The sequence below is a fragment of the Ciconia boyciana genome, chromosome 8 (genome assembly GCF_034638445.1).
Source record: "Ciconia boyciana chromosome 8, ASM3463844v1, whole genome shotgun sequence".
NCBI classification, from domain to species: domain Eukaryota; kingdom Metazoa; phylum Chordata; class Aves; order Ciconiiformes; family Ciconiidae; genus Ciconia; species Ciconia boyciana.
Window position 1 is genome coordinate 60086175 of NC_132941.1, and position 25365 is coordinate 60111539.

The 25365-nt window shown below is 38.9% G+C and overlaps 1 protein-coding gene across 3 annotated transcripts in view; it reads right to left on the bottom strand.

Moving 5' to 3' along the window:
• Positions 1-6888: 6888 nt before the first annotated feature.
• The window catches only part of CACUL1 (CDK2 associated cullin domain 1), a 55071-nt gene continuing 36594 nt past the window's right edge, over positions 6889-25365 (bottom strand). Inside the window, exons 6-9 of one of the 3 annotated variants that reach the window (XM_072870506.1) lie at positions 17119-17208; positions 12452-12590; positions 9812-9855; positions 6889-8602 (exon numbers count right to left, since the gene is read on the bottom strand). In XM_072870506.1, the coding sequence (XP_072726607.1) occupies positions 8562-8602; positions 9812-9855; positions 12452-12590; positions 17119-17208 (314 nt within the window). In that variant the 3' untranslated portion in view covers positions 6889-8561. Of the gene's footprint in view, positions 8603-9811; positions 9856-12451; positions 12591-17118; positions 17209-25365 lie in introns of those variants that run through there. The other 2 variants (XM_072870507.1, XR_012043828.1) reach the window with 2 other exon arrangements.

Sequence of the window (25365 nt, forward strand, 5' to 3'; positions counted from 1 at the left end):
TAATGGCCAAAGCATTTGTTTGTATTCAACCCAGGAGGAATTAATCAGACTAAAGTAAGCTTGAACTAAGTCACTCTGAGGATGCAGACCAACAGAAAGTTAAATTAGCTCCAGTGGGAACTAACTTCATACGCATTATTTTTCAGGATGCTTTTAAAAATCAATAAAGCTCTTGAAATACTTTAAATACAACCAAAGACTGGCTGCAAAGTAGCTAAATCAATTTAAGAGTGGAGGTTTGTTCTGTCCTGGAAATTGCTAAATAGAAACACAAGCACCATTTGGTGGTACAAATAATAACATCCTCCCCAGCCCGACACACACGTCCAGCCCAAGCACGTAGCTAGCAGTTTTCCCACCACCAGTACCTATACAAACACCAGGGAATCCTGCTCTACTCAGCACCCTTTTTTGAGCACGTAGCTCTACACTTCAGAGCATGTGGAAAAGTGCTGCTCTGGCAGGAGACTGGTTTTGTGGTTTGCCCAGCGTAATTCAGCTTTCTACTCCGTTCTTCCCCAAAGTCCAGGGCAGAGCTGTCTTTTCTGCTCACTTAATTAAACCCAGGGCAAAGGACAATCATTTGTTTCGCTATTTATGAGGCAAACCAGGTACAAACTCCAAAGGTTAGCCATGGGCCATATGCACACTGTCATTACATCTTTTAATTAAAACTTTGCTGCAATGCAGACAGTACACGGCACACGCATCAGGGCCTCGGGCACCACTGCACACCCAGCCCAGGCACAGCTGAGCTGAGACCCTCGGAGCAGCCGTGCCAATCCCATGCAGGTTTTGGAAGCAGAAAGCCACAATTTTGCTTTCTTTCAAGAGCCCAGAGATGACATGCTTCAGGAGGGGCACAGTGGCTTTGGTAAATATGCCTCAAAGGTGATTCCTGAAATTTGCAGATCACTGACTGTGGTTTATTTTAATATAACAATCAAAGAAGCAAGTGTGGTGATAGGTAATTTCAGTAACAAGGTGTTCAAGTGCCCTGTAGATGAAAGAGACCATTCTGCAGCAACAACTGCAGATATTAAACCTCAGCCACAGCAGCTGAATTGCTGCCAAACTGCTCTGCTTAGTCTCCTTTGCTCAGTTTGGATCTTCAGAGGCAAGCAGGTTCTTAGAAGATGAGTAGCTGTGTTGGCAAGCAGACACGAGGAGCTGGCAAATTATAAGCTTGCTTGGTTGCTTTCTTGTCCTATAGCAGCAAATCACGAAGTGGCTGATGACCAGCTAGTCTGAGGTCAGAGAACCTGCAGCAAAGAAAGAGTTGTAGAAACTCTTTGCTAAATAAAATGAATGAAATATTCTCGTGCTAAAAGTCTTTCTTGTTTCCTTTTACCCAAGGAAAGCATCTTGATAATTACCAATTCATCAGCAGGATCAGAGCACGACAGCACAAATTCCCATTTGAACTCTTGTCATCTGTGATGTCAGAGGTTGAACACTTGAGCCTGTCCAGCAATACCTATGTGCTAAAATGGTGAGCTATAAAATAGGAATGATGAGGGCTTGTTTCAGCAGTTTATGGCATGGATACATGGCTTCATAGGACAACAAATGTAGCCGAGTTACAGTAGGGCGGATCACTCCACAAGCATGCAGCAAGGAAGATCCTTTGATACTGATTTCCACGGGGTGTTTGGTAAGCTCTCTTACAAAAGCGCTTTACAAAGCTACCGTGAGATAATGGAGAAGCTTTTCCACGTGAATAAATTGCCACTGGAAAGCTACGGAGCAGGAATCGACAGTTCTTACAACAGAGAGAGGTCACCAGCAGAATACCACAGCGCTGGGATCATGCTAATTGCTGTATTCATAAAAAGTTGAAAAGGAGGGGAACAGTGCTATCATCCAGGGAAGTAAAGAAGAAGATTGACTATAAAGAGCTACAGGACTTCATTTCACTAAGCAATGGGGTGAGATATCCAGATTACTTATGTTTACATTGAAAAAAATGATGCATTGGGAAAACACGATCCTAATTTTACTTTCACAAGGAGGAGCTACTACTACCCACAAATGACATCTTGGGATTATAAGAGATAGCTCTAAGAAGTGTTAGCTTGATAAACACTGATTATTAAGAAAAGGCAAATTCAGCACTGGGAATTATTAGAAAAGAAAGAACAAAACATTATTATGCCAAAACATGAAGGAGGTGAAGGATTTAGATCAATGATTGTGTGTGCAGTTTTTCAATTCATGACACATCCCTGGGGGGAAACATGAAACAGAAGTATGCATGGAGAATTTCATTTTACTCCATGGGTGTGTGTCTCCTGCGTATCTGTACTCAATAACTATGATATTCTCTGAAGTAGAAGATTGGAGCCATAACTGGAAAGCATATTATCACTTGAACATGATTTCAGAAGTTGTAACTGAGGGAAGAAATAGGATAATGAGATTATTTAGGTTACAGTAGATAATCACCAGGTATGATGCATCTCTGTATTTTAAGGGAAATGGTTCTATAGCTTGGATGAAATTCCACCTAACATTCATTCCAACAGACTAAAACATGAAAACCGCGTACCTTGAACAGCTCAGGCTATCCAAGCAACTGGTAACAGCAGGTGCCTGCTCAGTAAAAATTTAATACAAAAGTCATTAAGAAAAAGAACCAAACAGGCCTGTTTTCCTTCTGCTCTTGCACAGGTAGGATAGGTCCTGTCTGGCAAGTTCTGCTTCCAGCTCCTTTGATGAGAAGGGTTCAAGTACGAGCAGGCCATGGCTAGTCAGAGACACCCAAAAATGGAAATCCTGAAGTATACCCATTTAGTGCTGTGTAGTACCTGCTGGAGAAATCTTTTGCTTCACATTGACCATATAGGGAATTTAAGTTAGGCACCTTAACAAATACATAATTTTAAGATTTCATGCCTTGACTCATTTCAAATATGAGGCATATGTCACTGCTCAGCCATTCCTGCCACGGGAACAGGTTACTATGAAGATAAGACGTGAATCTGCAGTCCATCAGCTATCCCATGGTAACTGACTCTGCAGAGTCTTTTTGGGTGTATGCTCACAGTGCAACTCACTTCACAGTCGCTCCATGCTTCTATGGGACAGCAGCATGAACCTAATCAGGTGCACCACCTCAGCTCTTCAGCAGTACATTCAGACCTCCATCTATCTTGTCCTTTGGACAGGTGCTCTTATCCTGACAACACACCTCATCCTCAGGGTAACATCTACCGACCATCCCGAGACATTCATTTATGAACTGTTCTCTGTACACAATTGTTCAATTTGCTGATAGATTGCAAATGGTGCTAAAAAATAAATTACCTGCTGCTTGCTAACAGAAACCCATGATAGCCCGGGTCATCTCAGAAACTGTAACAGTTTTTCTTAAGGAACAATTAGTTGAAAAACAATACTAAAGAGGCAGTAAGTGCTATTACTAAATTCATTCTGTTGACATCATTAGGGGAGTCAACTTTCCTGTTCTGTGCTAATTAGATCAGTTAGCAGAAGCTCAGAAAGAAGAACATTAACCAAAGTGTATCTGGAGTGTGCCAGGGACAGATGGAGACAGCCAGAAGGGATTTCTGAGTACTCATTGCCTATGAAATTTTGGAAACCCCTTAAACCAGTCATTCAAGTTAGGTCAAGATATATGGGTTTAATCCTTCCACTCCCTCTAGCAAAGTACAAAGCACTTTGTCAGGTAGCTTTCAACTGAGGCCAAATTAGCAAGTTTGTCTGTTTTGCTAATGCAGTAACCCTGATCTTCTCTGCCTCCTGACAGAAGGTAAGGCTTCCCCTCACATGTGATTCTGCTCCCCATTCAAAGCCAATGTATTTAAGTACTGATAAAGATAAAATCTAGATTCTCTGACCTTTTTCTGTTAACAGGCACCATGGGTATAAAAATATCTTGTTGGGCCAGTATCACACCAATTTACAGCATAAAAAGTAATGTCCTCTGGGACAAAATAACTTCCTCTGTCCTGTAATTACTAGGATGACACCTGCCAGAGTAAGCCCATCCTTGCTTGGGCCCACCTTCCATGATTACCACTACCTGAAGTTTGTAAGCCTACCAAAAAGATCCTTGTTTATCCTAGATTAAATGCAGAATTAAGTGCTATAAGCATAGTGCACTCAATATGATTGACTGCCTTGCACCACGTTGCCTTGCAGACAAAAATCAGAGACAGATGACCCATAGTCCTCTTCCATGGAAGAAAGATCTCTCTCCTCTACCAGCCATGGAATATTTCCGAAGAAAGGATCAGAAGGAAAGATCAGGCTCTACCTGCAAATTCTCCTCTGTCTTACCTAGAAATAAAAGATTTAATAGGACTGAGAACTCCATTTCCTTTCACAAAAGTTGTAATAATTATGGACTGAGGTCAGACTCTGTGCTGAGAATGTGCGTGATGGGACACGAATACGTGCTACAGTGCTGATGTGACCTGCATGCATCAGCCTAGCAAAGCAACTGCGCTGCAGGGCTCCACCCTCCCCTGCTTACACTCAGCCAAAGGAACAACACAGAGAAGGCTGCACCTCATACTAGCGAGGCACGTGTATCTCTTCGGGCAGACCCCCAGGTCAGAGAAAGGGGGACACACAAAGCCTGACCATCTATATTTTTCCTGCCCAGTGACAACGTTGGCAGCACAGTTTGCAGCTCAGTATTACACCACACAAACACCTCCACAAAGATGCAGTGATCTTTCATGCGCATTTAAAGGCTTCTAGTGGAGGTGCTCTAAGAGCAGTGAAGGAACTCTTCAGAGCAGGGAAGCAAACATCACCGATGAAAGCATATACTATCATTAACAGACTTATTTACAGTATTCAGCTGTGAAAAGTAGTCTCAAGAGTGGTCAACACAGGACATCACTCAAAAAAAGGAATCTAACTAGAGTGGCATCAGCTCAGTGACTATCCCCATGTTATCCCACAGACCCAGCAGAGCAGAAAGGGAAGTACACTAACCCAAGCAGTGCCCATTCCTCGCTAGCAGGACCGTTTCATTATGGTCAAGAACTATATTGATCCTTAAGGTACCATAACTTGCACATTGTGAGCTGAACTAAGTGCCTTCTGGGTCTCTGGTGCATGTCAAGTTGTTAAAACATCTTTGTTTTCTCTCAACTGGAGCTGGGTTGAAGACAGGAGTCAAATTCAAGCAGTTGGTTTTTATTCTGTAGTTCTACAGAATAATCCTTTCACTGGGGTTGTCATAGCATACATGGAAAACATTTTTCAGTCACTCAGAACATGGCCTTTGTGGTTGGTTTAAAAAAAACCATAGAAACCAGTAGAATGTAAACAATCGTATTAGGGAAAAATTAAAAGGGATTAATCTGGCTGATCATATTTCTATCAAATGACAGGAGTCAAAAACTTTTGCTTCAAAGTATTCATCCACAAATACTTCCTCAACAACTGCAGAAAGGCATCAAGGAGATCCAACTGTAGAAGAGTTGAGTAGTTACCTAGTTAGACCCCCCCTTCATAATTTGTATCAAAGACCATCTTGACCATATATTGACAATTGCCTATTACAGTAGTCAGCAGGATGAATTTAAATATTTCAACTTTCCAAACTGAGAAATGAAATTAATCTAAAAATATTTTAATGTAGCAAGTTTGGCTACAGAACCAGTGCAACATAAAGAGGACACCCATTGTATAACCAACTTTACTGCTTAATCTTAACTGAGTAAGCTACAGATGCAACGGATTTACCACAAGTTATTTGGTTAAATTAAATACTGCAGTTAGGATCATGCTGTTGGTAATTGTGGCTTTACAGTACCAATGCTCAAGCTGGCTGAGTTAGTTTTACTGTAAGTAAAATGCAAGTTTACAGAGAAACAAAATAATTTAGTATAGTACACTGTATTCTGTTTCATGCTCAGTCACAATGATAACGTCTTCGACGAATAAACAATATTTCAGCATTATGTTAATAATGCCAAAACATACAGGAATTTTAATGCCAAATTTACAACATAACACAGTGCTTAACAAACAGATTTCTCAGGTATGGTGGCCAAGTGAGAATGCTACACAGGACTGAGAAGCATCCAAGCACTACCCAGTGCATACGAAGTGAACCACGCTGACAGGAATGCTTTACCTTTTGATGGAATTATTGTTTTAGAAGTTTGTGTCCAAAACATAATGCAACGTAAAATGAATGTTGAACCCTTGCCTCAAACATGAAGCAAAAGGACTACATGTTATTTACAAACTTGAACCAGTAAAACCACTTCAAGAACAGAAAAACATTGTGATCACTTGACAAAGATGACAGAGCTTGATTACTGTATTATGTGAATTAGAATGGTAACGAAGTTGTAAACGAATTTTAACCAAATTAGGTTAATGCATCTATTCTTAAGTCAAGAATATTGTCATTTCAGCAAACAGTGATTTTTAAAGCTAAGGACACTATCAGAGGTTTTATTTTTGTTTAAAGCCAAAACTGATAAAAATCTGGAAGCTGGCAAATCATTTTTGTTCCCTATTAGCCTTCATTAACTTCTCCATTGCGTACTTCAGCAAAATTTTCAAAATTCCTGGTTTTGTCTAATTCTGCTTCAACTTAAGTAGCTGGTAGCAAAGTTGAAGCAAACACTATCAAGACCTGAAAATCCCTACTCAGACTGGTTTGGTTTTCCACTCTTGGGGATGAGATTAGACTGCTGGCATTGTTCCACACAGAAAACAAAACACCGAAGCATTCATTTTTAAAGAAAAACTTCCTCAAAATTAAATAGGCTTTGCAAATATGCAAACAAATATATAGGTAAATCAGATTCAAATCTGTCAATCACAGCAGTGTCCTCCTCATTCTTCCTCCCCCCACCCTCCAAACTAACAGCATTGCCAAAGTGGCTGATGTGAAACTGATAGAATTAAATTCATTTACATGAAGTCTGGCTATAAAACAAAAAGAAAAAGAAACTTTGTCCCTGCCGCATCTATTTTTTACCTTTTTCCTGCATTTTGTAATGAACTCATGCAAGCATAAAGGGGGTTGTGTTGGTTTTTTTGTGTGTGTTTTTTTAAACAGGCATCAGAGTTGTGCAAGATAAAACTGAACAAACTTTTGTTTCACTTCAGAAAGATTTTATATTACCAACTTATTTCTTTTCATAACTAAAGGTGATAAAAAATAAATCCATAGTAATAAAAAACCCCTGTAGTCAAACTGCTTTTTCAAGTATGTTCCTCCCCTCATGAAAGAATTGCATTAGGCATACTACTGATTAAAACCCATGTCACAATCATTAGGATTCAGACCATAAGTCCAGACCTCCTGGAACTGGGCTCAGCTGGATCTCCAGCTGAGTTTACACAAGACTGGAAACAGGAGGCCGATGGGTACACATGCACGCATTACACCACTCCTCAACTCCCTGATTCTGACAACATCCACTATCACACCCCCATCACATCCTGAAACAGGAGAAATGGCACAGGAGCCACAAAGTGATCTTGGACAGGTACCATCATTCTCTGATCAATCAGGTGCAAATCTGGTTTGTGCTGACAGATACGCACTTTGCAGACCTACTAGACTGGAGAATTTTGCCCACAATGTTTCTATATAGCACAGCATAAAACACATCTTAGTATTTCATTCAGTCTGGAATTCACATCTCAATCTATTGCAATTATGGAAGCCAATGAAAAGTCAATGAGAGGGGTTCTACAAGAGTTGGTCCCAGCATCAAACACTAATACGTATGAAAAATAAAAGGGGACAAACTTCCAAGTCACTAATAGTGATGGTGATAGGTTCAACTTTTCTTCCTTCTTAAATTCACCTCCCATTAATGCAAGAGAAAAGTGCAACTTTGCAGCATGTTTGTTCACATCAAGTTTTTCCTCAAGAACACATTTTGCAGTAACAAAATATGGTCTATAAAGTTGCAAAGTGCACAAGCTGAAGGCACAGAGTACAAAACACATAGGAAAACAGATTTCAAAATACCAAGTAACAAAGAAAAGAGACAAAAGAAAAATCTGGAATTTAAAACTCCCTGACAGAAGATACATTTATATGGGACCAACTCTTAAAAGGTGACAATTTTTAAACTAAAGAACAAATACTGCAAAATAATGAAACTTTATTCTTATTATTTAAGTAAAAGCTCCAGAAAATACCTTGAAGTTTAAAAACTAATACACTGACGTGTTAACTAGTTTTAAGAATGTCCTTAATATTAAGAGTGCAAAAAAGATTCTTCCATTCTAACGCTTTTGGAAGCTGCTGATTTCGGCTGCCCATTTCCACTTTGAAAGGATTGTTTTTCAAGGTGCATTCCTCACAAAAATCGCAGAACATGAACTTGTTGAGAGGCCAGACCAAGGAATCATGTCTTTCAAAGTCATCCCAATTGTAGCAGCAACTGACATTTTATTATATAAAGAAGAAAGTCCAAAACTCTTCTTTGAGGCATAGTTCGTGTCAGAGCTCAAGTATCAGCAGTTGCCAAAGGAGGCTCCGGATACCACCTGTGCTCCTCCAGTGTCTGTTCTGGCTAGGAATAGAAGCTGATCCAGTATATTCACTATCTGTACCCCTTGGAGCTTGCACAAGCTGATGAGCCATCTGAAATTATATAAAAAGTTCAACAAATTCTCTCATATTAAACTTTCACCCTACGTCCTTTGCCCCCCTTCCCCCATCAACCTGAAAACCAGCATTGCCTGCAAAACGTTAACGGTGTAAACTGAAGCTGATACACCAAGTAAAGAGCTATTCATTCATTTCAGGTTGTACTAGGACTTAATCATAAAACTGCACGACATTTTATGGTAGGAAATAAAGCAAACATACTCTGCTGAAAGCATAGGAAGAAGCTTGGCAGAATACAATAAAATGAACTGAAGTTAACAGCACCAGAATAGATACTATTTTCCCAATCCCCAAAGCTATTTAATGACCAGCAATCAGGACACTGTATTTAAATCCTAACCTAGAACATATGGGACTAGATTCTCTCCTGGCCAAATATTTAGTCAGCACAGCAGATGGGACCTTTGACTGCACCCAAATTAAGGATGTCTGGAGTAGAGCAACCAACTGAGAATGAAAATACCATTTCTGCCTGTGCTTCTCCCCCCCCATCTATATTGGGGGAAATTAAGGGAGTTACAAAGTGAAGAACCTCATAGTTAAACATGCAGCAAGAGACTTCATCTACAAATGGAAGAGACCTTCCCAAATACTGCCTTTAGTATCTCAATGCAGGTGGATCCCATATTGTATTAGACACATAATTGAGGGTTCCAAGTTGAAAAGTACAACCCTTCCAAACCCTCTGTTCTTTCAACAGACAGAAACACACATCACCAGCAGGTGATTTATACCAGAGGTGGACTGTCTCATCATTGCATTGCCTGTTATGTGTATCCTGACCAGGCAGAGACTTGGGACAACTCCGTTCTTTTTCCTTAAGACCTCAACTGCATACTTAAATGGAGTGGAAGCATCTTGGCCTTGGTAGCTAGGATATCCTACTACCTTACAGGTGGCTGTGGGACTCAGTTAGCCAGGCTCTAGACCCACTAGATGAACACCCTGGCTCTAGCCAGGCTCTAGACTAAGCACAGTTAGCCAGGCTCTAGACCCGAGAAGTTTGTATCATTACTTAGAATGGTAAAGGTTACACTGGCAGACAGCTAGCTACAACACGGAGGTGCAGCCTCTGACACCTCGCCACCCCCCACCCAAGAACCCAGAAGCCCACTACTACCTGTATGCCCAACCCGTCAGGGACTGCAGCACACTGGAGGGCAGGGTTAGATGCATACTTACTGTAAGTTAACTCTTCTCCAGCTCTCTTGCGTGACTGGTCACCTCTAGGAAAGAAGGGGAAGAAAGGTATTTTGATTTTAAGAAAAGGAAAACAATAGTGAAATACATCAGCACAATCATCAACTTTTACAGACTTTAGAAAAAAATGCAAACACAGTAGCAATAAACACATGACTGAAGGGTTCTCAATTTACTAAAACAGAAGCATAAGCTATATTTTATAGATTTAATTAGCTCATCCTTTTGTTAAAGGTAGTATCTGATTTTATAGGATAATTTTTTACAAAATGAAGATGAAGAAAAATTGCTCCTATGCAGCGTGGTCTTAAATCATGCATAAAATTGTTTTCCTTAATTCAAACGTCTCAAGCAAACTTTATAGAACTACATGAAAAATTCTGCATCTATCAGTCTAAAAAGGTAAGATGCTCCTGAAAACGCAACAATCAGACTCTAAGCAAGTCTGTGCTGACAGCACTCCCTCTTCAAGCAGAAGATTTAAATAAATAACTAAAGTTATTTAAATAAATAACTAAAGTTGTATAAACACTGGTTGACATCATTGCTCCTGAAAACCCAAAGTCAAATTCCCACCTATTTGGAAAATGTTTTTTCCTTTTATTCTTGTGCACACAAACTCTTAAAGCTGGAAAATCCTGCTGCTTCAAAAGTGTCTTGTGTTGATAGATACGCTATTGAAACTTAGATAAGGAAGAGATATTCCAACATATTTTCATCACAATGGTTACAATTTCACATTTATCTGCTGGAACTTGGTAGAAATTAGGGGTTTTTCTAATAATACAAAGTGTTCTTCCCTGAAACCACTTTTAAGGTGATGGATCTGCTGTGTATGCCTTGATTAAGGTCTTTCACAAGAGAAATACTGCCAAGCAACTGTTGTGTTCCCAGTTTCTGCAGCAACAGTATTTAATAGTGTTAAGCTGACTGTTTCAACTAGAAGCTGACATGCCATTAGTGCTGATTAAGACACCTCACTCTGCTGTGTTCCTCATAGTTATTGTTGTAGGAAGTGCAGCAGCAAAGATATCACCATCTTTTGGCACAATTATAGGAGAACAGATGACATTTCATGCTAACCCAGAAGAGAAAAGACTTAGCACACTCCTTGGTAAAAGAGAAAAGCAACCCTTTTATACATATATACATATACATTTATATATGTAGGAATATAACCTCAAAACAATTCTGAAAGGTTGTAAATAAATATAACCTATGTTCCTGAACACAGGAAGAAGCATATTACATTTTGAAATACATTTCAAGGCAAAATGCATTTTCCTTTTTTTTGTTTTGTTCTGTGCATTACATTCTTTTGGACATTAGGAAGCATTTCTTTACCAAGAGCGTGGTCAAACACTGGAACAAGCTTCCTAGAGAGGTGGTCCCTGCCCCAAGCCTGTCAATGTTTAAGAGGCATTTGGACAATGCCCCTAATAACATGCTTTAACTTTTGGTCAGCCCTGAAATGGTCAGGCAGTTGGACTAGATGACCACTGTAGGTCTCTTCCAACTGAAATAGTCTATTCTATTCTACTGTCAGCATTATATGCCTACTCAGTTTCAAACAGTCTCAAACTTCTATTTCTTGGGCCAAATGCACTGCTTTTCTCAGGCCAAGCTGTTAGTGGCTTTATTTTTAGTGTCTTAACTCATGCTTATCTATCAAAAAATTATTTCCCTCAACAGAAAGCCTTACAAGGAGTGAGTCTACAATACCATTTGCATTTGGTTCAGTAGTAGAGTTTTGAAGCTCAATAATTTACCAAGCTTTGAAGAGAGAGATTGCCTTTGAGGAAAACTACACGAGAGTATGAAATCCAGGACTACATATAACACCAAACATACCCACATCTAGTGGGTGTTCAAACTACAGGGCCAGATTCTCTGTGTTGCACAGATAACAGGAAAGATGAAGATGTATTCTCTTCATGCATAAACGAACCTCTTGGGAACAGAGCATGATACCTTCCCCAGCCTGATCTTGGACTGTCAGACTATTGCAAAAGGGGTACACTGCTGCGGTGAAAGCGCTGTGCTTCTGCCTAGACAGTTAAATAGAAGAGCATAGGGCAACAGGCACTGCCCAGAGTGAACAATATAGGTTACGAATATTTTCCGCTGTCTCTTTTACTCTTTGTTCTTCTTTTTCCCCCCAATTCAGTACTCAGAAGGGAAATTCAGAAGAGAAATGCCTGGTTAAAATGAACACCTTGACTGTATAAATAGCTCTGAAAGTGGAATAAGGAGAAATCATCAACTGACATTTTCAGAAGCATCATAAAAAAAAAAGTCAGCTTATAGAAAGTAAACAGCCAAAGTAAAGGCTGAACAAGAGCATGATCATGCATTAGAAGCACAATCAAAACACAGGGATGCACGAACTGTAAGCAATCTGCTTCATGAAAATAGTTTAAGACTTCTGATCATCTGCTTTTTCGTACCATCTGCAGGGTTGGTAGTGCTCAAAACGTGGAAAATAAGGCCGTATTTCAGATACTGAGTTGTGAAGGTTATTTATTAACTCTTAAATTATTTCTTAAATATTTTTAGCTGTATCCATTTTTACCATTTCAGCACTGTCCAGCACAATTACTACTGAAGACTAATAATTATTACCTAGTAAATCCATTCTGCATAAGCTCTCTTTGAAGTTTCTGGTCTTGAGCAGCATATTCCTGAAGCTCAGATTCCACAGCAGGGGGTAGAATATTTGGGATGAATTTAGAAAATAAAGCTGGTGCCATCTGTACCCATTCTGTAAGAAGAGGAAAAGCAATAACAAAACACGTGAAGACATCTTTTGTGAAAATTTTACTCTTTGACAAATGTAACTTTGCTCCATTTTAAATACATTTTAGGATCTTGAATTTAAAAAAAAAACCCCACAACAACAACAAAAACCACCCCACCAAAACCATCCCCAAAATCCACAGAAAACAAGCCTTAAAGCAGAACAAGTATTCTGACTGTTAAAATCAGATGTTTACATGTAGATAAATGACTTCCTTTTTTTTTGTCATCAACCTCATCATCAAATTGAAATTCAGTTCTTGCTGCATCTCAGAGCCTGCTGAGTCTCTGGACTCTCTCAAGGACAGGCACTGATGATCAGCAAACTGACCTTGATAATCAGATCATTTGTAACACTTTCCTCCGGGAAGCATATTCACAAAATTTACACCTCTCTTCCCTGAGCCTTACTTCTAGGAAGCACAGTAATATCACCATACAACCCTGCTCCCCCATCCCCCATTTCAAATGAATTACTGCAATTCTCTCACTGATCTTCCAAAGCTTAGACGAACACTTTTTTAATGTTCATTATATAATTTTAACCTGTATTAGTTCAGCTTCATGATAGAAATGTGATTTAATTTCAGTACACTGAACATTGCCTTACAGGAACAAAACAGTTTACCTTAAAGCTGCTTCAAGGCTCATTATAAGAAACAGAAGACTGAGCAAAGGATGAAAATTGGTTTATAGCAAATATGTAAGAAGTTCTGAGAAAAATAAACACTCTTCAAGTATTTCTGAAGCTAGACTTTCCAGAGGTTGTAGCAGTTTTCTTAAACTTAATCTTTACTTGGAAAAAAGGGATGCTTTAAAATATATTCACTAAGGCACATCACGAGTTTTTAACCAATTCCTGCATATATTTACTTGGTCAAAACCGAGCTTCAACAGTCTTTAAACAGCAAACTCAGTAAATAATCATTACTAGTGTACAGTTGGTTTAAACAAAACCCAATGCACTAACCTCCCTCATCATAGAATCACAGAACCATTGAGGTAGGAAAAGACCTTTAAGATCATCAAGTCCAACCGGAAACCTAACACTGCCAAGTCCACCACTAAACCATGTCCCTAAGCACCACATCTACACGTCTTTTAAAAACCTTCAGGGATGGGGACTCCACCACTTCCCTGGGCAACCTGTTCCAATGCTTGACCACCCCTTCAGTAAAGAATTTTTTCCTAATATCCAATCTAAACCTCCCCTGGTGCAACTTGAGGCCATTTCCTCTCCTCCTATCACTTGTTACTCGGTCGGGAGAAGAGACCGACCCCCACCTCTCTACAACCTCCTTTCAGGTAGTTGTGGAGAGCGATGAGGTCTCCCCTCAGCCTCCTTTTCTCCAGGCTAAACAACCCCAGGTCCCTCAGCCGCTCCCCATCAGACTTCTGCTCCAGACCCTTCACCAGCTTTGTTGCCTTCTCTGGACACGCTCCAGCCCCTCAATGTCTCTCTTGGAGTGAGGGGCCCAACACTGAACACAGTATTTGAGGTGCGGCCTCACCAGTGCCGAGTACAGGGGCACGATCACTTCCCTACTCCTGCTGGCCACACTATTTCTGATACAAGCCAGGATGCTATTGGCCTTCTTGGCCACCTGGGCACACTGCTGGCTCATATTCAGCCAGCCGTTGACCAACACCCCCAGGTCCTTTTCCACTGGGCAGCTTTCCAGCCACTCTTCCCCAAGCCTGTAGCGTTGCATGGGGTTGTTGTGACCCAAGTGCAGGACCTTGCACTTAGCCTTGTTGAACCTCATGCAATTGGCCTTGGCCCATGGATCCAGCCTGTCCAGATCCCTCTGCAGAGCCTTCCTCCCCTCAAGCAGATCAACACTCCCACCCAAATTGGTGTCATCTGCAAACTTACTGAGGATGTGCTCAATCCCTTCGTCCAGATCCTTGATAAAGATATTAAACAGAACTGGCCCCAACACAGAGCCCTGGGGAACACCGCTTGTGACCGGCCACCAACTGGATTTAACTCCATTCACCACCACTCTTTGGGCCTGGCCATCCAGCCAGGTTTTTACCCAGCAAAGAGTACACCCATCCAAGCCATGAGCAGCCAGTTTCTCCAGGAGAATGCTGTGGGAAACGGTGTCAAAGGCTTTACTAAAGTCCGGGTAGACAACATCCACAGCCTTTCCCTCATCCACTGAGTGGGTCACTTTGTCGTAGAAGGAGATCAGGTTGGTCAAGCAGGACCTGCCTTTCATAAACCCATGCTGGCTAGGCCTGATCACATGGTTGTCCTGTACATGCCGTATGATGGCATTCAAGACTATCTGCTCCATAACCTTCCCCAGCACGGAGGGGAAGCCTTCCCAGACTGACAGGCCTGTAGTTCCCCAGATCCCCCAGATCATAGCAGCGCTTGATTAAAAAAAAAAAAAAAAAAAAAGAAAAACCTCTACAGACATGAAACGGCACTTTTTGTCTTATGAATACAGTAAAAAGGTACCACGTAGAACATGTTACCTACTAAAAACCTACTGCTACTAAATAATTTAGCCAAGCTAAGAAACTGACTTGGAACTCACAGCGTGAAATACCGTGGTAGGCTATTTCATGACACGGCCAGATCATTATAGGTGAGGTGAAAAGAGTATTTCATATTAAATCCAAGTGGGCCAACTAGCAGCCTGAGCACCTGCCCAGACTTCAATGTTTTCTACTGCAGCCACCACATGCTGGAGCTAGAATTAGAAGATGGTCTTTTCTGGCAAGATTTGAAGTCTAACAGCTGCCAAGTACTTTCAACTTGAAAAGAAAGTAAAATAAGAGAAAGAGAAGAGAAAGCCCATGGCCACCAGCCACATCAACATTGCTTCTCCTTTTGTTCTCTGCACTGCCTAAACAGATGTTTCCCAGAGCTGTTCTAATCCCCCAGCACCTCCCCCGGCCACATTTTCTGCTTTACTTCCCCAGTTATCTGCTCACCCGTCCCCATGATATGGAGCAATGGAGCACGTCCCACACAATAAGTGAGAAGCACTACCTCAGAGGAACTCTTGCCCTGATTGTTTCAGAATTCATCCTCAAGAACCGGCACCACCAAAGAACAGCCTTTTACATCAAGAAGCCTATCCTGTGCTCTTCTGGTTGGAATGACATTAAAGTTCCTCATTTTCTCACAGGCTGAGAAGTTTGAGGAGCAAGTAATTAGAGCAAATGTGTATCTGTTTAAGCAATTGCTTGAAGTCAAGCACTTGGGTCTTCCTGCCTGGCTGTGGAAAGCAGATATCACAAACTGTAAGGACAATTTTTATGTCTGTAAGATACTCAAGTATAAGACAACTATTCAAAATCCGATTAGGCCCATGATACCAACCCAAACCAGAATCTGTTGTGTTGTGAAGTAGACAGCAAGACAGGGATCATCTGAAATGGAAAACTAGGAAATCACAAGTCCATCACCTACAATATTAAGTGTGGTACACAAAAACCATACTGAGCTGCTTTCAAAAGAATTATATTTTTATGCTTATGTATACAACCTTCCTTTCTCTGGTACTGAACAGTTTATAAAAATGAAATTAGTATTGCCTTAAAAATGATGGTAGGATGTTAATTTTCCTGTTGTAAAAATAATCCTTCCTTACTGAAAGTGCTTTATCCACACATTTTGTAAACGGAGGGTCCACCACGTTCCTGGCTTGTATACATGCTAAACATTGCACTAAAGCTTTTTGTAAAGCTTTCCCATCCTCATTTCTATTTCTATAAATGGGGATTGCAAAGCAAAAATAGACTGAAGCTCAGACACAGTCCTTCTCTCATTCACAACAAGGTAAGAAGAAAGTACCAGTATTATAAAAGGAAGGAAAGCAGGTACCATTTATTTATGGATATTTTGAATACTTCCTGTTTCTAAAGTCTTTTCAAACACAGGCTAGAGCTCTACTCAGTTCTCCAAAACTTACAGAACCAAAGATTTTGGTACAAAATTGATTAAAATTTGCAACACCATTTTCCTTTCAACATAATTGTTGTTGCACAAGAAGTCATGATGTACTCCTGAGTTAAATTAAGCTGTTCCATGAAATAATACCAACCAAATAATGGCTTCATAGAAGAAACAGTCCCTCATCTCATGTCAAAGATCTGGCCATTTCAAGTGTGACTCACAATATAACTTTTACCATTTCGATACTTCTAAACTTCTGCCATGACTGACTCACTAAACAGCCTTCTTTCTTTATTTCTACAGAGCAAAAGAAACAGGTCTTCCCTTTGTCTCCAGAGCAGAAGGTTGGGTTGTTTTTTTAAAATGAACTTGGTATTCAGATGGTACCTTGTGCAGGTCACAGAGATGGGCAAGAAGAAGAACCAGAGCCTTTGCACAGTAGAACTAAGAATTACGATGGACAGAACACAACACACATTTGTTTGTTAAATGTGCATTAGATGGCAACCGCATAGGTATTTAGGAAAATATCACAACCACAGTACGAGACCCCCCCAGAAACGTTTTTCTTTTTTACCTGGTCGTAGTGTATACAGGCCTTTCACAATATTTGCCATGGTTGAAGGAGTTATTTGAAACGGTGTTGACTGAGCTTCCAAAAGTAAAGCTGAAATAAAATTAATAGAATTAGCAATTTTTCTAATCAAGAAATATAGGCTCTTACACATAGATTTTTGAATCAAAGAAATACAGTAGTTATGCTTTTTTTGTTATCTGATGTCCTCACAAAGGAAACAGACAGGTATCTGACTGACAACTTAATTCTCAAGAGTAATAAAACATCACCTTTAAATAGAAGTATTCTGTTCAAATTATGTATGATGAAAATGTGAAATAACTTATTTTTCTCCCATTTTCAGACAGGCAGCAGGAGTTGTGAGGAAAAACCAAGCAAGCGATGGCTCTAAGTATTCAGATGCAGAACTGAAGTAAACAATTTATTTTTAGAAGCACTCTCATACTGAGTATGCTAAACACCTAGAGATCCACAAATCGTTGCTTTACAGTATTTAGCATCTTGTATATAAAACTAAGGATGGATTGAAAGTCTATGAATGAAGTACAAGTAGTGTAAAAAAAAAAACAGTAAAAATCAAATAAGAAAAGTTGTTCTCTTAAACACAAGTGAACATTTTTATTTCATTCTTGGTATCTTCTGTAGTAAACATTGCAATAATTGCATCTTCCTCTTGTGGAAAAACCTGGCAATAGCAGATTTACTGCTTATATTACGATAACCAGGCCTTTATCCTGCCTTGTATTTATTTCAGGTTTGTACACACATCTGAACTACAGAAACACCAAAAAAAAAAAAGAAATCAAGGTTTAAACCAACTGCTGCCTCTCACTTCACTTTTTATTCCTCTACAAAGGAGTTGAGCAATATATACACCTTTTTGTACCTGCCATGTAGAGGAGAAATTGCTCTTACAATTCTACCTAAAGGGCATATCTCTTGTGCTTACATTGCAGAGACTCGGCTTTTTAAGCTTCAGAGCATTTCTAGTTCTAGCTTCAGCATCTGCCACTATAGCACTTGCCATAAGAAGATAAATCTTCAGTAGCATGTTCTTTTCTTTCTGAAACTGTTTAAGTGACTCATGTAATAGGGAGATTAAAAAAGAAAGTATTTTTTCTAACCTCTAAGTAATCAGAGTTGTTATATTTAACTGTTACAGATGAATTTATTTTACAAAGAACCATCTTAAAAGTACATGCTCCTTTCAGGTGAAGCCTTGAGGGGGTGAGAACCTGTGATTTGTTTTGTAATGACATATTTACAGCCTATTTCCTAAAGATTTTACAAACAGACTCTTCGCAGCCAAGAAAGTTGCAAATCATAAGATATAAAGCATTATGCCCTTTTTAAAGGAAGATATGCGACAGTAATGCCCAATCCAAACAGTGTGTATATACATATATATATTTAATTAGACTGTAGCTACTTCAGCCTAAGCTTCACCAATAGATCTGCAAAGTGTCCAGAGAACTGCAAATTTGTTCTTCATATGCAGACATCAAATTATATTCCTAAAATATGTATAGCAAATTTAAAACAAAATAAGCCTAGCAATTAATACTGACATAAAGACCACAAAGTCCAGTTAAAAGTCACTTGACCATTTTGAAAGATGTTAAGAAAATTAAATTAACATAGCTTCTTCAATTTATTCCTGATAAACTGAAAATTGTGCTCTCAATTGTGTCTAAGTCCAAGTTATAGTGTCCAAGTTATAACTAGCAAAAGCAATTAAAAATATTTCAGAAGCTACTTTATATAACTGTATATGTACAGGACATACTGTGGGAGAGAAAGAAGTTATTCAGAGTTGCTTTGGGGACAAACACAGGTGTTAACGGAAGCTGCCCACAACTACATAACTAACTAGAGGGTGTCTGACTACTTGGATACCTCTGAGTAAACGGAAAATTGCAAGCCACACTTATTCCATCTATGGATGAAATCTGAAATACAGTGCCTATACTCTGAGCAGTCGTATGTACTCTCTTCATTCAATTTTTTTTTTTTTTTTTTTTAAATAACAAAGAACAAGTAGATGGCAGAGAAATAAAACTTTTATTTTATGGTATATATGGATCAAAGACAAGAAGCGATGAGCTCACCAGACTGGCAGCCCACCTCATTCCTCTTAGCCCATGGTATTGGAGACATGCTGGGGGTGCAAGATGTTCCACCCTTTCTTCTTCCCTTCCAGCTAATGGAAACCCCCACAGCACTCCCAGCACTGTTCAAGGTGCTGACCAACAGAATTATTTGTACAAGCAATAGTTTAAAAGGATAGTCCAAACCTTGAGTATAGTTCACCATTATAAACATGCAATACTATTTGTCACTTTTTTAAGGTAATATTTACCCATGAGGCTCATTTCAATTCTGATCCTTTGAGATAACATGAACAGATGTGTTTGCCACATAAAGCAAGTATAATAAGCATCTACTTGTTTCTGTCTGTTCTAGATTACTGACCATATCATCTGGCATTAGAAAGGGATTTCATGAATAAAATCAGTGGAAGAATCCACCTGGAGATCAACCCTACAGAAACATCTTCTTCATCACTTCATTGCAGCTTCAGAAATTAACATTTCTTATCTTTGTTTCTGCAACTGCATACACCACCTGCTACAATGCAAATTTAAATTGCTCACTCTTGATTTACGGTCAATAAATACAAGCATGATGGTATTATATTCAACAACAATATAACAAAGTAATGTCATATATTTCCTGTTTCTCAATTAAAAAAACCTAAAAGAATATACTATTCATTAAACCATACAGTATAAACTAATCCAGCCTACACCTTTTCCAAAAGCTAGATATCGATACCTGAAGAATGAATAGCACTGCTGTAGGATATGTATTTTCAGAATGATTTCCATAAGAATGAACAAGACTCCTCTCTTTGGATAGATCCGAAAAATCTCAATGCAGGTTTATAGACAAAGATGTAAATAGATAAAAGATGTAAAACTTTTTCACGCACAAATTCATCTTCAGTTTTGCAATGAAACCTACCTAAACATTCAATCCTATATTACTTCTTAAGAGAGTGTCACTTAAACTCAAGGAATAGGAACAGCTGTGCCAGACATGCTGAAGTTACCTCTGTTGTTATTTTACAATCTTATAAAAGACCTCCAAATATTAAGGCTTTGTCTCTTGCTTTATTGGAATAATTAATGAGACTCTGCAACACAGCAGTTGCACAGACTCCTTCTACCTACCCCCAGAAACTCCACCTGCAGCACTTACAAAGATGGAGCAGGGTGAGGCAGGATAAAACTAAACCTCAGACGAATGACAGCGGTAATGATACCATGATACTGTCTGACCACCTCCACAGTGTTTATGAACTAATACTGCATTTTACAGACTAAGTAGCCAATATGTAAAGAAGTTAATTAACATGCAAATAGTCTTAAAAATAACTCATGGCAGAATCAAAGAAGAGAAGTGTGGGTCCCCATGATGAAATGCTTCAATTGCAGAAAGATACAAGATGCTTTGAAATACTGTTGAACCACGGTAAGACACAATACCCAGAATGGCCTCAGGATTTTTTTGAGGAACGGTGGATGAACTATATTGGAGTAAGTGAGGTATGAACCTGCAGCACTTCAGGTACTCTGCAGTAACCAACTTACTCCATTATTGCACAGTAACACGGAAGAAGCTTGTCCCTCGAAGGTTTAAACTAGTCCTAATTACAGTGGGGGACTTGGGGCAAGATCTGGGACCCCAGTAATTCCAGGAGTAGCAGATGATATCTTAACAAGTTCAAACTCACTTGTTCATAACTCAAGATTCACTTGCAAAAACTAAGAGTTAGCTATTCTAAAAATCTTTTTCTATTCTTCAAGATTCCTTTCAAAATAGATTTCTTTTGCTTGGCAAAGATGTAATTTTTCTGGCAGAACACTGAAACTTTTGCATGTTAGCACACAAGAATTTTCTCCTCCCTTTGCAGTAAGCTAACAGAACTTCAAAGTAAGGTATTTTAACAAATCATACATAAGTACGGCTTAGGCAGATGTGTTCAAAGTTGTAATTATGCAACAATGCACTTAAAAAAATTATAAAGTGTATTCCTATTAAAAGCAATTCCAACAGCTTCCACAACTAAGGCGTTAGTCAGCTGCTGCTCACCAGTCTTCAACAGAAGCAGAACTGACTGCTTAATGAAACTGCAAAGTAAAACAAATGTATTCCGGAGATCTTTATCCCATTGTACAAACTGTGCTCTTTAGTACTTAATTCCAATATGTATGCAATCGTTACATTATTTTGCAGAATAACAACTTTAATACTTCCACAGAACTTAAGCCCTTACACAACTGTACATGAGATACACAGCGATGCACAGCAGTAACGGAGCTATCACCAGTGCACCGCCTAAGCAAACCTTAATAGCACAAGCTCAGCTGGCAGTTCTGCCCTTTAGGAATATCATCAGATCACATGTAGTCAAATCTATAGTATAATAAATTACCTTTCTCTCAGCTAAATTATATCAGGTCCATCTGACCACACATACCCTTCTACTTCACTGTGATAACATCAGATTCACCTTGAACATGGTTCCCATATCCCAACTTAACTCCCAAATCCAGTCCATGCAAAGCACTTGATTGAATCCCACATGCCAACAGCAATTAAATAGCAAGGGAACCGCTACAGCTGGCGTCCAAGATGTGGCTGTAGGTTTTTGTTGTTGTTTTGAGTTGAGGTTTTTTGGGAGGCTGCTTGGTTTTTTGGGTTTTGTTTGTTTGTTTTTTGTTCTTTGGTGTTTTGGGTTTGCTGGGTTTTTTTTACCTGCTGCCTATTTTATTATTAAATTGACTGATGAAGCTTGATCATATATTACCTTTTCGTTACTTTAACCGGGGTACAATTTGTACATGTTAACTATCGATCTAGAACTTCAAAAGCTTTTTGCATTAAAATCAACCTTCCCTCTGGCTTAACCCTCACGTTTGCAGTTACATCAAACTCCTCATGATTCTGCATTTTTCTTTTCCTTTAAACAGAACTAAAAATAAATTTTTAGCAACTTAAATTCTTCAAAAGTTTGTAATGAATTAAAATGTAGATTAGGAAAAAAACCATAAAAAGTTGTATTTATTACTAAGTGTTTGCCACTAGGCATTTAATAAAGCCACAGATTACTTTTAAAATATTCATTACATAGCCCAAAAGTTTTATTAAGTATCTAATAAAAATGCTACAAAATAAAATTTCCAAGTCTTAATCACATGGAAAATATTCAGTGTTGTAACAAGAATAAATATGAAAAACAAAGCTATAAATGTAGAAATATAGACTTTTGGAATTCTATAACTGGAAAATAAGGTGCTATTTTCATGTTTACAATTTTATGAAGGCTTATTGAAATGGGAACATTATTCCTATTTCTTTACCAAGGAGCCAGATTAAACATGACAGTTGTTATTTGAGACTACATTTTCCAATGAAAAAACTGCCTTACTTTGAGGTGCTGCAACTTAATCAACATGAAACAAGAAAAAGAAGAAACACAGCTGGAACTTTTTAAAATAACTTAGTTCTTTGATGAAAAGTTTAGTTGAGGGACAAAATTCGTGTGTAGATTAAGTGTTCTTTAAAGAATATGAACATATTCTATAATACTTGGTAACAGTACTGTTTCCAATATGGTTACAACACAATTACTTAGCCCTGTCAAATCACAGCTACCACTTCAATATTAGTGATACCACCCTTAAACTGGTGAGTGTTTTATTCTGGATTATTCCATCAGACCTACAAAGCACAGAGGGTATAAGAAAGATTAATAGCTACAAAAGCTATCCTATACAGCCCTTGAGAGTGTAGGGATACCTACTGAGGTCTAAGAACAGACTGACATTAATGTGCCAGTTCAGTGTTTTGAAGAAGGAATGGCCGATCATCCTGCAATAGCAGCATCCCAGCACACATTCCACACTGCAAAAAAAGTGAAACATACTGCCGTTGATTTTCACTGTCAGTTATCTGTGTCTGCCAATATTTGGAATGAAGACAGAAAGGAAGGAAACAAGGAAAACATTGTTTTAAGGTTAGAATGGGAATTTGAAGTGGAGGTAATGGGATTAAACTATTTGCCTATGTAGAATAAGCCAGAAATTAAACAATGAACAGATGCACAATCCTGTAAATGCACAAAAATCTTTAAAAATTACTTTTAATGAAGAACTTTATTATAAACGCATCCCTTCCCTACATCTCAAAAAGGACCTTTTATGATATAGAATCCACTTGCCCCCCAAAACATTTGCTGTCCAAAGCTAGTATTTCAAAAGCTTTATAGCTGGAAAAAAGTAAGTTAGCTTCTTATTGTAGAGGAATTCTAATAGAAATCACCCCATTTTAGTCTGGTACAAATACACTGGAATAGATCAGTATTTTCTCCTAGTGTTCTGCTACCTTGCTTCATTTTTAAGGCCCTCAGGAAGGAATCTTCTAATTTCATTTTACCTATCCAGACACGTAGCCTGATTCTAGAGACAGAGAGCAATTTACTCCACAGGCAAGTAATGCTGCGTTTTGTTTTTTTTAAGGAATCAACCAATTTCTTTTCTGTATCAATCTGAAACTTAAAAAGCAAGAAACATATCTTTATGAAGGTGACAGAGTAATGTTGTGCAGATTTTCTTCTCATACTTTTTTCCTTAAAGTGTGCAAAATCAGTAAGCAAAGCAGTGTCTAGGGACTGAGCAACATCCAATATTTCAGAAGGAAAGAGCCTGAGCAATCTTGGGATTTTCTTTTTAATTAAAAATAAAAAATTTAAAAATTAAAAACATGGGACTTTAACAACATAATGCTTCTGCCATCACAGTAGTCACTCTGTGTCTCAAAGAAAAAAACAATAGTGATTTCAAATGCTTAAGGGAAGATTCTATATTAACGCTTGAGTTCAGATTAGAAATGTGCTTTTGAAGCAAATTCACTGATCATCCCCACTTACTGCTCCTTGGTTCATATGACACAGCTGCCTTGGAGCATATTAACTTAATTCCCTTTGGGCAAGATTAAACCAGGTGTGCTCGAACTACTAACTGGCATTCTGTCCACAGGACCAGACATTAGCAGGTGTGAAATAAAACTCTGCAGAACGCAGGTAAAGGTGAACACTGAGTCCTCAACACCAGCACGTAGGTGTTTCATACTCTGTAGATCTGCTCCCTTTACACCACACCACTTATTAATGTAGATGTAGCCTAAACCATGCAAGGAAACATTCTGGTCTTCCTACAGGGCACATACCTTTCAAGATATAAACCCATGGTCATCGAACTTCTGCTGCACTAAACCTATAATGATGCTCTATGCATTTTTGCCAAGACCAGGGCACGGGCTACACTAACTTTTGATCCCACTCAGTACAGCCATTCAAGAACAAGATAATTTATGAAACTAACTGCTATCTCCTTATGAAGCATAAGCATTAGATCTGACATGGAAATGAGAAGCACAAAGAACAACAACTTCTTAAATGTAAATCTAGAAGGGCAGCTTACAAAAAGGGTGGGGGCAATGCTTTCTGTAAGAAGCTGAAAACCAACAAGAGTGTTTCCCCCTTTTTCAGGGGATTTTCTCTGCAGTTTGTGGGTCAAGGCAATGACAGCTTGCTTCTCATATGCAGATCATTTAAGACAGATGTCAAAACGGAGGAGCGAAAAAAGAAATACCAACTAGAGCATGGAAAAAGTCAATCCAATCCATCTTCTCCTTGTCTATCTCTGCCAAAGGATGAGAAGTGAATAAAAAAACCCAACACATCAAAATAAACCCTGTGTTCTCTATCATAGCTGTATAGTCAGGCTATGAACCTGGCATCAATCACAGTCCTTCTCTCAGCCTTTTTTACTGCTCCTCTTCCCCTGGGGTATGCACAAACAAAAGCTAGATATGGAATTTATTAACAAAAGGCATTATGTCATAGCAGTATGCAGCCAAAGAGATGAGGGTCCCTTGCTTCACTGACACCAACAGGCTTCTGGAAGTCAAAACAGCAAAACACATCTGCTAAGTATGTAGGTCTGGGTGCCCACAGAGCAACACACCCTCTCCTGCTTACCCACTGCACAAACAAGAGGCAAACGTCTGCAAAGGAAATGTGCTCCCTGCTATATTTAGCAACCTCTAACAGTTAGAACTTGATTCATTCTCTGTAATTTTGCATTAAATTTCATAGAATCACAGAATCATTAAGGTTGG